The sequence below is a fragment of the Galeopterus variegatus genome, unplaced genomic scaffold (genome assembly GCF_000696425.1).
Source record: "Galeopterus variegatus unplaced genomic scaffold, G_variegatus-3.0.2 Scaffold778, whole genome shotgun sequence".
Taxonomy (NCBI): Eukaryota; Metazoa; Chordata; class Mammalia; order Dermoptera; family Cynocephalidae; genus Galeopterus; species Galeopterus variegatus.
In genome coordinates this window covers 220,899-236,977 of record NW_007726889.1, presented here as the reverse complement: position 1 = coordinate 236,977, position 16,079 = coordinate 220,899, and the positions used below count along the sequence as shown (strand labels likewise).

Below are 16,079 nucleotides of genomic sequence, written 5' to 3'. Positions count from 1 at the left end.
GCCCGTACCGGACCGGGACCGGCAACGGGATCGCAACCCTCGGTGTTGCTCCCACACCTCGCTCAGCCAGTGAGTGGGAACCGGTCTGTATGTGGGATCCGAACCCTCCGCGGGAGCGCCACTGCGCTCCCAAGCGGCGCACTGTAGCAGTGCGCCACCGGGCTGGCCCCCCACCATCCCATTCTAATAATAATTTATATCCATTGGGCACTCCATTTTTGCTAGTGAGTTTAGGTCCTCACTGAGGCTACTCTGCTGTTAATCTGTTTGTCCTGCTGTCCAAACCCAGCCCACTGACTCAGTTGTCTGATCACTGTTATACCTAATTTAATTTTGCATTTTCATAAGGAACTTTATGACTTTCAAGTAATTTACTCTTTTTTAATAATTATATAGTTGTGGTGGTCCAAATACAGTGGTATTTACAACTAATTGATCACAACCACTTACAGATTTCTTTGTACTTTTTCCAGTCTCATTGCTTCACTTGACTCACCTAAAAATAAGTAAATAAATAAATAGTTGTACGTAGTATAGTGTATAGTAATAATTTCACAGATTTTTGTCACCATTTTTCCCTTGTAAAATCCAAAGTATCATTAGCTTTTATATTTATGTTTAGAAAAATAATTTAGGAAATATAATTATCATATTTTAACATAATGACTAATAGTAGTTTGGTTAGTGACTAGTCTATTAAATATTTTTCAAGTTTTGAGTGTCAGATTTCAAAGACTCACCTGTGATGGTTATATTAATCTCAAATATTTACATTTACATCATCTCATTTGATCATCACAGAATTGTAGGTTAGTTGTCAGAGCTTTTATTCGTATTTCCGTTTCACAGAGAAGGAACTCTGACACAGTTTGCGACTTGCCTAGGCTTATACAGAATTTTAGTAGTATCAAATCTCTTGAATTTCTAGGTCAGGCGTCTTCTTTCTGTTTCTGAATATGAACTTTTTTCTTTTAAATAAGCAGGTAATTTCTTTTTTAAACAGGAGTTTGAATTTGAATTTATTGTGTATACTATTTTGAAAGGAATTTCAGCTTAGTAATTTTAAAATAATTTTGCTCCTGTATTTATGAGATTTTGCAGGGGAATACTGATGAAAACTCAAAATTATAGTATTTTATCTTCTGGTATGTAAGAGAGGGAACACAGTTATGGGAAAGAGTGGTCCTTTCACCATTTAACTAGCAAGTTGTGTATTAGTTATCTGGACTGTAATTTATTTTCAGTGTAGAATTTGTGCTAGATACATGGGATTCCATCCTGCCTTGAAATTCTAATTTCTGGGTGGAAAAGCTGGTATTTACCTTTAAAACAGAAGCAGTTTATTGCCACTGTCTCTTTTAGAGCAGGAGAGTTAGAAAGCAGTAACTACTATCAAAATTGTCACCAGAAAACTGCTTTAGGAATATGAGGTCATTTTTTTAAAAATTAAGATAACCACAGTTTTTTAGTAAAGGTTGAATATTCCTTATCCAAAATGCTTGGGACTAGAAGTGTTTTGGATTTCAGATATTTTTAGACTTTGGAATATTTACATTATACTTACTGGTTCAGCATCCCTAACCTGAAAATCTGAAACCCAGAATGCTCCAATGAACATTTCCTTTGAGTGTATTCTCAGTGCTCAAAGTCTCAGATTTTGGAGCATCTCAGATTTCAGATTTTCATATTAGTGATAAGCCTGTATGACTTGTATCACAAGCAACTACTTCAGTAAATTAACTATTTTACTGCAGGGGTGAACAAACTATGGCCAGCTGGAATTGGCCCACTGCCTGAAATAAAGTTTGATGGAACACAGCCATGCCCATTTTTTTTGTATTGTCTATGATTGCTTTTGCCCTATAAGAGCAGAGTTGGGTAGGTGAGACAAAAACTGTTTCTCACAAAGCCTAACGTTTACTGTCTGAACCTTTAAGGAAAATTTGCCAGCCCCTGTACAAAATCAGAGTGTGCCAGCATTGATTCTATTAGAAGACGTGGAGATTGAGACCTGTCAGAATCAGCTGTGCTTTTTCAGACTACCACTTTTCCCTTCCGCTCCCTCAACCTAAACTAACTGATAGAGCTGCCCCATCCCCACTACATTGAGTCACTATTATTAATTGGAATGTAATAGTATCCCTCCTAGAATGTTGGAATAGAAAAGGAACACTATTATAGAGTTTTGTGATTGTCTGTTTTTAGGTTAGATGGAAACATCTAATAAAATGATTGTTTCCAGATAAATATGAGGGTTACTAGTTTCAAAATATGTTAGGTGAGATTTTTTTAATTCTTTTGTTTTTTCAAAATTTATTTTTGGCTTCTCAGAAATTAAAAAGGTATTTGATTTATTTATATTAATGAATAGTTTTTAATTTTCTTTCCAGCTGTTGCAGAAACTACAGGTAGCGTGTCTGGAGTCAGTATCACATCTGAACTAAATGAAGAATTAAATGATTTAATTCAGCGTTTTCATAATCAGCTTCGTGATTCTCAGGTAACTTTTTTTTTTTTTTTAAGTATTGTTGCGTTTAAAATCACGTTAATTAGAACAGTGGTTCTCAAACTTTAGTGAGTGTAAATATCACCTGGCATACTTGTTAAGAAATATAGGTTTCTGGTCAGTAGGGTCCACCTGCCTCCAGGACAATTCATAGACTTGGAGTAGGCTTCTCCCCATGTGATTCCAAGTGCTGGTGTTTTGGGGACTATACTTTGAGAGACACTAAATTAGAGGAAAATATACCTTGAATGAAGTGATTAGTGAAATTTTCCCGTATGATGCTAATAGATGATACATTTTTTCCTCTGAAAGACTGTTAATGGTTACAACCTTTAAGACTTATGTTAGGTTTAAATTTATGTCCTTGAAATATTTTACTATCAATTTTAAGAAAGTCCTTAAATTTAATTTGAGAGTTAATAAGTGTTACAATTTGATGAACTTTTAAAATAATGGTGTAAATGCAAATTTTCAATATGTGGGACTTGGATAGTAAGAAAGGGTGAATTAGTACCTCTCCACTGGAAATGAGTATGATTGAAGATAAAGTGTTTCCTGTCTTCTTGCTGACTAAGTGAAAATAAAAATATGGCCCAACCATCTTGGGGAGTTATTTAGCAATATCTAATAATTTATTTCTAGTAACCCTGTTGTGGCCTACTTTAGAGAAACTCTCACTTGTTCAAAAAGAGACAGGTAGAAGAATGTTCATGGAAGTATTTTGATAATAGCAAAAAACCAGAAATAACCTAAATATTCGTGAACAGGAAAATAGATTAATAAATTATATATGTGGGTTAAATTCTACACAACAGTTACAGTAAATGAACCAGAGTAGATGAATAAAGAGTGGAAGCTTAAGGATACTGCTTACCTTGTGTTTAAAAATATGTAAGGAATGTACATTTTTTAATGGATACATACATGGGTATTACAAAGTAAAAACATGTATAAGAATGGCAGATATCTAATTTCAGATTGTGGTTACATCTGGAGAGGGTAATGGGATTGGGGAAGGATACATATAGAGCTATAGCTATATCTGTAATGTTATATTTCTCTTAAAAATATGGGAAAATGTTAAAATTTGACTAAGCTTAAGGGGAGGCATTCATTATATGATTTCCTAAGCCTTAGTTGATTCTTGAAATGTTTCATAATTTTTTTTTTAAATAGAGGAAAATTAGAGAGAAGTAGTAGGAAAAATTGATAGGTTAAGAAGTTAAAGTTGATGGTGGTAGTTCTAAAAAGATGGCAAGAGAGAGAATGAGATTTTTGAGGGTTTATTCTATATAACATGTGGCATTGATATCACTTAATTTAGATCCAGTTAATATGTCCAGTGAATCTAAGATCACTGTGGGATTATGTGTGTGTATGAAACCATGTGTATGTTATAATAGCACATTAGGAAATAATATGTAATTTGGAAATAGGAAGGGCATATACTTATCCACCAGTACCACGTAGGTACATATTTCTCTTTCTTTATAAAGAATATTTATGCATTTTGATCCAGTGCGCCACCGGGCCGGCCCAAGAATATTTATGCATTTTAAAAGTGAGAATTCAACCTTTAATTGCCTTAGTTTTAATTTTTCTTCTTTGTTTTTTTATAAGCCTCCAGCTGTTCCAGACAATAGAAGACAGGCGGAAAGTCTTTCATTAACTAGAGAGGTTTCCCAGGGCAGGAATCCATCAGTTTCAGAACATTTACCTGATGAGAAAGTCCAACTTTTTAGCAAAATGAGAGTGCTACAGGAAAAGAAACAAAAAATGGACAAATTGCTTGGAGAACTTCATATACTTCGAGATCAGCATCTGAACAATTCATCATGTAAGTAAATCTGGTTTAGTAGTATTAGGTAGAGGACACTTAAGCACGTAATAGTTTTTAAGTAAGTATTTGATGATGAATGAACATATAGTTCTTCAAGAAAATTAAAAATTTTGTAGGGAGATAAGGCTTGTGAAAAGTTTTTAAATAACAAGCGAGTATATGATAAAAGCCAAATAGATGGTAAATCTGTTTTATAATTCAGAAAAGGGAAAGAATAAAGTTGGGCATTGAAAAATTGGTAGGATTTTAATAAGGGAAACGTTGCACAGAAGGTAACTATTTGATATTTGGACCTAATAATGTATTTTTTAATATATTCAAAATTTTCCCTTAAGGAAAAGCTAATTCAATTAATATTTTTATTTAAAAACCCTGGTACTCGGGCTGGCCCGGTGGCGCACTCGGTAGAGTGCGGTGCTTGTGAGCGTGCCTGCCAAGGGTTCGGATCCTATATAGAGACCGGTCTGCTCACTGGTTGAGCGCGGTGCGGGCGCGACACCGAGGGTTGCGATCCCGTTACTGGTCACGAAAAAAGACAAAAAGGGGAAAAAAAAAAAAAAAACAACGCTGGTACTGTGAAACAGATTTAGGGAATGTTTATAGAAAAAAACAAATGTGAGATATGAAAAACTTATATAGTACATATAGTTTAGTGTAGAAAGTACACAACTTAGAACCACTGGGCCTATATATATATATATTTAAATACATCAATAGTCATCTTAAGCAGATATTACTATAGGAACTATTTTTTTCTGCTCCAATGATGTTTTACTTGCTCTGTCTTCACATGTAGTTACTACTGTTCAATTGCTATCGTAATATGTTCTCAAGCCTGGTTCCTGCCTCTTGTCCAAATAGTAATTGGGGCTTGCATTGGAAATTGGAGTCAGTAGGTCAGCCCTAACTGGTCATTATTATTCAACAATTCAGCCGCTGTCTTACTTAAAGAAAAGACAAGGGATAAAAATGTCATTTCTGGAGTCCTTGTTCCTTATTATCCACACATCTGTTTCTGTGCCACTCCCAGAAGAACTGTACTATTCCTGCCCTGAAACATACTCCTTTCTTTTTTCTTACCCATGTTAATTTACTCCTCTTCTAGAGTATAATCCCAGTCATTATCCTTTACAAACATAAGCACAACTAAGAAAAACTTAAAATTCAAAAGTTGTGCTTAACGTGTTGTGGTCAGTTTTATACACGTGAAGAAAGTAGCACTCTGCCCTGATGACTCTGAAAGGTCATTTTTTTCTTAATGGAAAACTGAGAACAAAGCAAAAGATAGAATAGTCAAGGAATATAGTGCAGAAACTACTGGAAACTAGCTACAGTAATTATGGTATTAAAGTAAGGAGCAAATAATGGTCTCTCTCTGTGAAAAAGAGATAAGTGACAATAGCTTTGCAGTAGTAGGAGACAGGTAAGTGCAAAGATTCTTAATCTTCATAGATTGCCCTTGAAGGCATATATGATACCTTTGTTTGGTGTATGTAGACAGAAAAGTAATTAAAGTTTAGTTCTAGGACTGTAGAGAATTAGCCATCATCTAACTAGAAAATTTTATTGTCTTGTAGTATTTCATGGTGTGGATGTACCACAGTCACTTTAACACTTTTGCTTTGTCTCCTGGAACAAGAAACTCTTCGTCTTGATGGCCAAATGTAACTCTTCTGGGCTGTAGGTTTGAAAAACAAAGACCTTATCAGATAGGGCTACTCTATTAAAATTTGCAGATTGTGTACTGCACATCATACACAGTGTCCTTACTTAACTTAACCTAGCGTTTATCAGAATACTTTTCTAGTTATTTTTCCAAGGTAGAATATCATAATTTTCATCAATTTCCTTTTTGTTTTTTTTTTTCTGTTTTAGCCAAGTGACTATAATGTAAAAGTGATAGAATCTCTGGAAGAAAGAAGTAAAAATGTGTCTTCTGTGTGCATTTTGATGTGTTTAGTTGTGGAGTATGTTAATAAACAAGTGGCTTAGGTGTAGCTTTAAGTTTCTAAAATTTAAATTTATAGAAATTATTAATGATTTTTTACTTTTTTTTTTTTAATATCTAAGCAAACTGTGAAAAAGTGTTGCCTAATACCATGTTTGTTTATTTGTGGTAACTGGTAACTTTTTTCTTTCCTGTAGTTGTGCCTTCTTCAGCCTCTCCTCAAAGAACTGTGGATCAGAGAAGTACAACTTCAACTGTCTCTGCTCCTGTAGGCTTAGCACCGGTTGTCAATGGAGAATCCAATAGTCTCACATCATCTGTTCCTTATCCTACGGCTTCTCTAATCTCTCAGAATGAATGTGAAAATGAAGACCATCTAAATCCAACTGAAAAACTCCAGTAAAACATTTTTTACAATTGTTTACATAGCTTAGAACTAAATAATAGGGATAAATTCTGGGTTTTTTTCCTTTGTTGAAAATTCTGGCAAAATTGAATTTATTATGAATGATAAACATTGGTGTGTGTTAAATGTGCCTTCTTTGAGTTGGCCAAGAGAAATGTAACATTGTAACACAGGTAATTTCTGTGAACTGATGTTATTTTCTTGTTTTTCAAATAAAGAATCAAAAGTAGCTAGGATTACAGTTAAAATATTTCTATATGCAAATGGTTTAGAGCCCAGACTCTAAAGTCAGACAGCACTGAAAATTGTATCACACAAGGTTATGCAACTGTGGACAAATAACTTACCCCTACTAAGCCTGTTTCCTCATCTGCAAAAGGGATGATAATATGTCTGTTCTGTTCATAAAGGTGTTTTTAGGGTTAAAAAACATTGGCACTGTTCTTGGCATTTAGTAAGATCTCAATAGACTTAATTGTTACTTTTGGTAAACGTATTACATATATATACTTTATAGGTCGCTATAATTGTAGACAAATTGAGAATCTTCTGTAAATGCTCGATAATGTCTGTATACCTGATTTGCCTGAGAGGTAGTATTTAAACTGAATACTTTCCATTTTGATACTTAAGAAACCTAGAAGTATTTTTAATATTGCATTTTCTTTTTTTTTCCTTTTTGTCTTTTTTCGTGACCGGTAACGGGATCGCAACCCTCAGTGTCACGCCTGTATGCCCTGATGACTCTGAAAGGTCATTTTTTTCTTAATGGAAAACTGAGAACAAAGCAAAAGATAGAATAGTCATGCAGATAGGGAAATATTGAGTACAGTAGTTAAGTAAATTTGCAGTTTGTTAGGTATGAGATAAGTGAATCATAAGAAGTATCTAATTTAGCATCTTCCTACCCCTATGCAGATAGGGAAATATTGAGTACAGTAGTTAAGTAAATTTGCGGTTTGTTAGGTATGAGATAAGTGAATCATAAGAAGTATCTAATTTAGCATCTTCCTACCCCTTTATTTTTAGGTGTAATTTTGATTTTTCAGATGTTTTTCTTCTTAAATTTCCAAATAGCACATATGCAGAAGTTAATGAAGAGTAGGAGCCAGTTATTCAGAGTTTGAATTTAAATGGAAAAACGTAATAACCAGTGTTCTTAGTTTGGAATCATTTTAATCAGCGGTTTTAAAATTTGATTTCGTTTTTTATAACCTTAAATAACTTCAGGCTGTTTTCTTTTAGAAATCCACAAGTAGCTGCCACCTGGAACGAAGTAAATAGTAATAGTAATGCACAATGCGTTTCTAATAATAGAGATGGGAGATCAGTTAATTCTAATTGTGAAATTAACAACAGATCTGCTGCCAACATAAGGGCTCTAAATATGCCTCCTTCTTTAGGTATGATTGACTATATTCACAGATAATTTTGCCATATTAGTCTTGTGAAGTAGATTTTCTGGTACTTTTTCTAGTAGATTCTTTAGTACTCTTAAGTTTAATTGATTTTAATGATACATGTTTTCAACAGATTGTCGATATAATAGAGAAGGAGAACAGGGTATTCATGTTGCTGATGGTGAAGATGATGAGGAAGAGGAGGAGGAAGCAGAAGAGGAGAGAGTAAGTGGAGCTTCAGTATCTAGTCATAGGAGCAGTCTGGTTGATGAGGTTCCAGAAGATGCTGAATTTGAGCAGAAGATCAGTAGACTTATGGCTGCAAAACAGAAACTTAGACAGTTACAAGATCTCGTTGCTATGGTACAGGTAAATATTGTTTTTTTAAAATACTGTTTGTCAAATAGTATAGTCTTACTTATAAGTAAAATTTGTGTATGTGTCTGATAATTATGTTGGTATACTAGTACACATTTATTTATTATATGCCAGGTTTAAATGCTTAGCACTTTACATGCCTACATCAGAGGTCAGCAAACCTTTTCTATTAAGGATGTTAGTAAAAATTTTAGGCTTTGTACGTCTTACAGTCTCTGTTACAACTTCTCAGCACAAAAGGAGCTGTAGATATTGCATAAACAAATGAGCAAGGCTGTGTGCCAATACAGCTTTATTTACAAAAACAGGGTTTTTTGTTGTGTGGTTTTTGCTCATGACTCTGGCCTTATATCATCTCAATAAGGCTGATTTTAAACAGATTGAAGAGGTGTTAATTGCCCAATGTTATACAACTATCCAAGCCAGAATTTAGAATGCCTGATATCAGAACCTGAGATCTTGACCCACTTTTCATAAAAGAAAAACCATATGTTGTCTTATTCAGTAAGGCCAAAAAATAAAGTTGGAACTATTCATATAAATTTTAAAAAGCAGTTTATACACATGAACATGCAATTACATAAATATTAACATTTCTGTATTGACTGATGTGTTTCAAAGACTTAGTTTTTTGCAGTTTACAGACTAGATATGATCTATCTAGAGCAACAAAAAATGATGTAACTTTAAAAATCACTTATTTTCATGTTTTTCATCTGTTATATATCCTGAAGTTTTTCGCAGTGATGTAATCACTACAGAAATATTGTAGAGAAGCTTTCTGAAGTATTAAAATCTGTATGATTTGGAGGCAAAAACTTCTAATGATGGTAACTATAACTTAGATAATATCAGCAGGTGTTACACCTCTGATAAAATTAATGAATGCTTATTTTCATTAAGGTTTGTTTAGCTTATTTTAGGTTGAAAAAAATGGAATATAAACATTAAAATTAACCACATTTATAAAGGTATGTAAAATGTTTTTTATCGTGAATGCAAAGCTAAAGTATTATTCACAGCTTCTTTTGAAATGCTACTTACTTTGAATTACTCAGGTAAAAGGTGAATGTGCTCATAATCCTGTTCTCCTTCCCAGAAATTACAGATTCTGTTTTGCTAGACCTTTGCTGTGCATTTACATACATCACTATGCATCTATTAAAAAAAGTACATAAAGTTTTATGTTTGTGTTTTTAAAAATTGTATAGTACACTGAGTATTATTTTAAAGATTGCTTTTTTCCCCTGACTCCACAATATCTTGGAGAACTATTCATGTCAGTATATACAGTTTTATATAATTATATAGATAAATAATTATGAAATATAGATGTATAGATAAATATAAAATATAAATATTATTATACTGTGTGTTTATGTACAGTACATATAATTCTTTTTAGCCGCAGCATGGTTTTCTGTAGTATCAGTGGACCTTAATTTAGTTAATGTATACTTTTGTTGTTTGCAGTCTTTCACTGTTTAGAAACAATGCCCCACTGAACATTCTTGCACAAGCCTGTATGCATTTGTTTTTCAAGGTTAGATTTGAAGTAGAATTACTAGTTATAGTTTATTTACATTTTAATTTTAATGGATACTGCTTAATTGCATTCCAGAATGACTGTATTAATCGGTACTCTAATCAATGGTGTATGAGAGTCCGTTTTCCCATATCCTTGATTACATTTTATTATATCGATATATTGAGCTTATTTAACCATTACTGAGATTGACTTTTTAAAATTTCTCCTGTTATAAGAAGAACTGTTAAGGGGAAGACATAAACATGTATACAAACACACACGTACTTTCTCTGCTGCTTTAATTTTTTTATATTATGTGAAGTTTACTGACTGGTGGTATTTACTAAGGTGTGAGTTGGATAATGTCTTTAGATATCAAGATTGTTTTAATATAATGATACTGTTTTAGGATGGTGATGCAGCTCAAGGAGTGATCTCTGCCAATACTTCAAAAGTGGATGATTTCTACCCAGCAGAAGACAACACCAAACAAAATTCAAATAATTCTAGAGGAAATGCCAGTAAAACACAGAAAGATGCTGGAGTAAATGAAAAGGCAAGGTATGTTAAGCTTTTGGCCTTCAGTTAATAAAAATTTAGTGCCTGTTACAGAGAAGGTCATCATCTAGGTACTGTGTTATGTTGTGCTTAGTACTGTCATTAAATTTTATTGGAGTCCCCAAATATGTCAATTTAATTATAGAGAGAAATTTTACGAAGCTAAACTGCAGCAGCAACAGAGAGAGCTAAAACAATTGCAAGAAGAAAGAAAGAAACTGATTGAGATTCAGGAGAAAATTCAAGCATTGCAAAAGGCATGTCCTGACCTACAGGTAATTATGAAATTTATTGCTTTTCATTTGTCTGAAAAAGATGTTTAAAACCTAATGTTAGCCAAAAGTACAGTCATCCCTTGGTATCTATGGGGGATTGGTTCCAGGACTCCTGCAGATACTCAATTCTGTGATGTAAAATCGTATAGTATTTGCATATAACCTATACTTTAAATCATCTCTAGATTACTTCTAATAACTAATGCAATGTAAATGATATGTAAATTGTTCTTATACTGCATTGTTTCGGGAATATTGACAAGGAAAAAAAGTCTACATGTTCACTACAGACACATTTTTTTCCCCTTGAATATCTTTTGATCCGCAGTTGGTTGGTTCCATGGATATGTACCAATGGATATCATGGGGCTGCTGTATTGACAAGGAAAAAAAGTCTACATGTTCACTACAGACACATTTTTTTCCCCTTGAATATTTTTTGATCCGCAGTTGGTTGGTTCCATGGATATGTACCAATGGATATCATGGGGCTGCTGTAGTCTTTGCCTTTTTCTAATACTGAGGGGACAGATTTATATCTGTTAATTTTGTGATTAATGAAATGGGTTATGGATATATATTTACACTATGAAAGACAGCACATAAGAATTAACTGTGATTATTTTCAGTTTTTTACTTAGTGGGCTAGCTAGCCATAGATTCAGAACGTGAGTACTTATAACTATTTATTAAAATATTCTGGTTTGAACTTTGCAGTTATGGACCAGCATTTCCATCTCTTACTGGACTAAAATTACTTAACAAAGCCCTTAAGCCACCTTAAGTTATCCAAAGGAAATGATTATGTGTAGTTTCATATTAAATGTATATACTTTTTTTTATATGCATTTAATTAAGTAGTCCCCTATACATGGGTCTTTGAGATTTAACAGAGAATAAGCTATCTTTGACCATGTCAGCTAATGAGGTATAGGGTTAACATAGGGAAGGGAATAACAATTCTTTTTGAGATTTTCCTAAAATTATTGGTTAGTTTTATTCTTCAGAGTTTGTTTTCAAACGGAAGCACGTGTTTCTTATATGACTTTATTTTCTAGACTCTTTACCTTTTCTACTTTATCTAATCATTTTTTCCCTTATACGTAATCTAAATAATGTCTAGAAGAATATGTGGCAGAGTTGAGTTGAGTACATTTTCCACAGTAACATTTTATCTCTGTAGTCTCTCTTGTTCCTGAGGGTTACTACTTTAGCCTGTATTCACATTTAGTTTTCTTATGTCAGGCTATCTTTGGATGATGATGGCAGTTTGGGTCTGGTGATAACAGATTAAATGTGGCACTAGAGTCCTAGAGAAGAACTAAAATAACTGCTTTTATGAAGTGAATATAGTTGCTTTAATTCTTCCTAATAGTTTTTACCAATTCTTTTTTAGCTGTCAGCTGCTAGTGTGGGTAATTGTCCCACAAAAAAATATATGCCAGCTGTTACTTCAACCCCAACTGTTAATGAAAATGAGGCCAGTACAAGCAAACCTGGTTTTGAGCCTGAAGATTCCTCGGTGGTAGATAATGAGGTACTGTAAATTGTACCCTGTTGTTCCTGAGTTGCCCTTAAGGCACATTTTAAGAAGAGAAACTCAGTATCTGTGAAAAATGTTTTTAAATGCTAGTGTGTTTTGTGTCTTTTGGTTGGGGGACGAAGCCAGTTTTTTCCAAATAAAATAATTATGATGGGGTTTTCAAAATAGTCAAGCTGTTTATTAGTAAATGTTTGTAGCATTATAAGGGGATAGTTGCAGCAAATAGTAATCATTTCAGTTACAAAGACCTATCCTTTGGTATTTTATTTATAAGTGATTTATAGAAAATAAGTTTTCCTAAATAGTTCATGAAAGTATATTTGGTTGCTGCTTATTTTCATTAAGAATTAATGATTGCATAATTGTTTCTTACTCATCACTAAACTTAACTTCCATGGATATCTTAGTGTAAAAAGGGTAAAATGAGAACAGAAAGGTTTGTTGGTACTTACAGTATTTTTAGCCTGTTATTTTTTAAGGCTACAGAAAATTCAAATATTTACTTGACCATGATTTTAAAAAAAATAGTTGTGGTCAGAAATGCGAAGACATGAAATGTTAAGGGAAGAGCTGCGACAGAGAAGAAAGCAACTTGAAGCTCTGATGGCTGAACATCAGAGGAGGCAAGGTCTAGCTGAAACTACATCTCCAGTGGCTGTGTCATTGAGAAGTGGTGGGTCTGAAAATCTTTGTACTCCTCAACAAAGTAGAACAGAAAAGTAAGAGTTGTTTTTATCACTTCTTTTTAACATCACCTACCTAAGACTTGTTGGCTAGGCCTCATTTCCCCTCTATACCATGGTACATATCTGCTATTTCAGTGAGGCCAGTATTTTAAGTATCACCTTTGTGAGTCATTTTACTGAATATAGCCACTTTATATTCTAAATTCTCATAGCATTAGCTTTCTCTTTTAAATTACTATGGCACGTGATCAGATGGTGATTATAGATTTCTTTTGTGTATAAGCCTTATTTCCTTATCTACGTTTTAAGCATGTAAAAAGAAAATGCTTGCTATTTTATAGCGTTTTTCTGTCAGGCCAGAAATAAGCACTTTTTTACTTAAATTGAGCATCTGCTGCTTGTAAGGTTGCTAAGGATCTTAAAACATTTTATTATAATCAACATTTAGTTTTTAGGATTTAAGTTTGAAATTTCTGCATTTAGAATATTTCTTAGAGGTTGATCAACTATAAGATCAGTAAATTACTTAGTTGTGTAGTAATATTTATATCTAAAATTTTGAAATCCAGATTTGTTGTCACCTTACCTTTTGGTAACTCCAGATCGTATTTCTGGAACAATTGCTTCGAGCTTCATTCTCTTTCTTCCTCTGAGAAGAACTTTTCCTGTTCTTGGAGTCCCAATATGTATTTTATTGATCAAGGCACATATTTTATTCTGTTCTGGGCACTGCACATCTGTTCTCTTAAGAGTTATTCAGATAGTTTTGATGAGCATCTGGTTTCAGAACTGTTGGTCTAGGGTTGTGCTTTTCAATATGGCAGTCACTAGATACCAGTGGCTATTTAAGTTAAAATCAAATGAAATTAAAAATTCATTTTCTCAGTCATATTGGCCACATTTAAGTGCACAGTAGCCATGTGTACCTAGCAGCTACTTTATTGGATGGCACTAGATGATGTAGTAGATATTTACCACTATTGCAGAAAGTTCTGTTGAACAGCACTGATCTAGAAAACTCACTCAAGGAAAAATTGAGGGAGGTTTAGTTTAGGAAGAAAGTCCCAGGGGATATGATGACTATTTTAATTTACTTGAAGAATCATTTTGTGGAAGGCAAACTAATACACCAACAATAGCAAGAGTACCACCTATCTCAAAGAGTTACTATTATTAAATGAAATTTTATATACACATATGTATATATGTGTTTGATAAAATGTCTGGCACATAATAGGTGGCAAAGTATTTAGCTCATCTCCAAATGATATCTATTATGTCTCTTAATCACTAGAACAATGGCAACTTGGGGAGGTTCTACCCAGTGTGCACTAGATGAAGAAGGAGATGAAGATGGTTACCTTTCTGAAGGACTTGTTCGGACAGATGAAGAGGAGGAAGATGATGATCAAGATGCCAGTTCCAATGACAACTTTTCTATGTATCCTCCTAACAGAGTGAATCATAACTCCTATAATATAAAGGAAACTAAAAATAGGTTAGTTTTAGTGTTTTAATTTTTTTTGTTGATTTGAAGAGCCTCAGGTCTTTCTGATTGGCACCAAGCGATTCTGCATTTCTGTAATTCTCCAAAACCAACGGAGTGTCCTACAATTCAACTCAGTTAAGACACTACTTAGAGTTAGTGCAGACCCTAGAAGTTAAGGGGCTTAGTGTCCCAAAAGACTTCCCTCACTTCAGATGTCAGTTGCAAATCCATGGTCACCACGGGTACCTGCACTTGTGTCTAACTTGGCTACAAATTTTGCGGTTCCCTCCACCCCCCTTTAGGTTTGATAATTCACTAGAACAACTCACAGAACTCAGTAAAACACTTATGTTTACTGATTTATTATAAAGGATTCAACTCAGGAACAGCCAAATGGAAGAGATGCGTAGGGTGATATGGGGTGGGGAGGTGTGCTGAGCTTCCATGCCTCCTCCGGGCATACCACCCTCTAAGCATTTTGATGTATTCACCAACCCAAAAGTTTGCTGAACCCCATTGTCTAGAGGTTTTTATGGAGATCTCATTACGTCAGCATGATTGATTAAATTATTGCCATTGGTGATTGAACTCTTATCTTTGGCCTCTCTTCCATTCCTGGAGACTGGGAATGGGGTAGGTCTGAAAGTTATAAACCTCTAATGACCTGCTTGGTTTTTCTGGCAACTATCCCCCATCATGAAGCTGTCTAGGGCCCTCGGGGAGTAACCTCATTAGCATAAACTAAGGTATGGTTGAAAGGGGCTTGTTATGGATAACAAAATCTCTGTCATTCAGGAGATTCCAAGGGTTTTAGGAGCTCTGTGCCAGGAACTAGGGACAAAGATAAGATATATTTTTTATTATACCAGGAGTGTTATACTGGATTCCAGCTAGACTGGATCAAGGTTTATAAGCTTTCTTCTTTACTCCTATTTAGGGGAATTAAGCAAAAATGAAAAATTATAGTCAATAACAAAGATGTTCATTGCATTATGATAACAGTGAAGAATTTCTTATGAATAAAAGGTGATTAAGTAGACATAGTGGTTCCACTTGATGATGGAATGTTATATGACTAAACTTAAAGCCTGAAGAATGGAAAGATGCTTGTGATATAACTATTTTCATTTTGCATATTAAAGAATTATTTGAACTTTTTTTATTGTTTTTAACTTTTTGCTTGTTTTTTGATGGCTGGCTGGTACAGGGATCCGAACCCTTATACGTGGTGTACAAGGTGGTACTCTAACCAACGGAGCTAAGTGGCCAGCTCTGGACACTTTTTTGTAAAAACATAAATGAAAAAGGCTGGAAAGCAGTTAAAAATGATGATTGCACAAGACTAGAAATTCAGAATTTCCCCCCTCTATTTTCCATACTTGATAATTCCTTTGAACTTAAAAGAATCTTGGCCCATAGGCGAGGGTATCAGGGTTTATTGCCATATTTTAAAAACTGAGGGGCCGGCCCGGTGGCGCACTCGGTAGAGTGCAGCGCTTGGGAGCATGGCGGCGCTCCCGCC

General features: G+C 34.2%; 1 protein-coding gene across 1 annotated transcript in view; it reads left to right on the top strand.

Annotated features, from left to right (window-relative positions):
- PCM1 (pericentriolar material 1) overlaps nucleotides 1-16,079 on the top strand; it is a 98,611-nt gene that overhangs the window by 24,858 nt on the left and 57,674 nt on the right. The window contains exons 7-17 of the mRNA XM_008572384.1: nucleotides 2,391-2,500; nucleotides 4,127-4,343; nucleotides 6,492-6,695; nucleotides 7,750-7,801; nucleotides 7,946-8,103; nucleotides 8,234-8,469; nucleotides 10,416-10,567; nucleotides 10,710-10,839; nucleotides 12,236-12,376; nucleotides 12,911-13,101; nucleotides 14,363-14,566. Of these exons, the coding sequence (XP_008570606.1) occupies nucleotides 2,391-2,500; nucleotides 4,127-4,343; nucleotides 6,492-6,695; nucleotides 7,750-7,801; nucleotides 7,946-8,103; nucleotides 8,234-8,469; nucleotides 10,416-10,567; nucleotides 10,710-10,839; nucleotides 12,236-12,376; nucleotides 12,911-13,101; nucleotides 14,363-14,566 (1,795 nt within the window). The remainder of the gene's footprint in view (nucleotides 1-2,390; nucleotides 2,501-4,126; nucleotides 4,344-6,491; nucleotides 6,696-7,749; nucleotides 7,802-7,945; nucleotides 8,104-8,233; nucleotides 8,470-10,415; nucleotides 10,568-10,709; nucleotides 10,840-12,235; nucleotides 12,377-12,910; nucleotides 13,102-14,362; nucleotides 14,567-16,079) is intronic.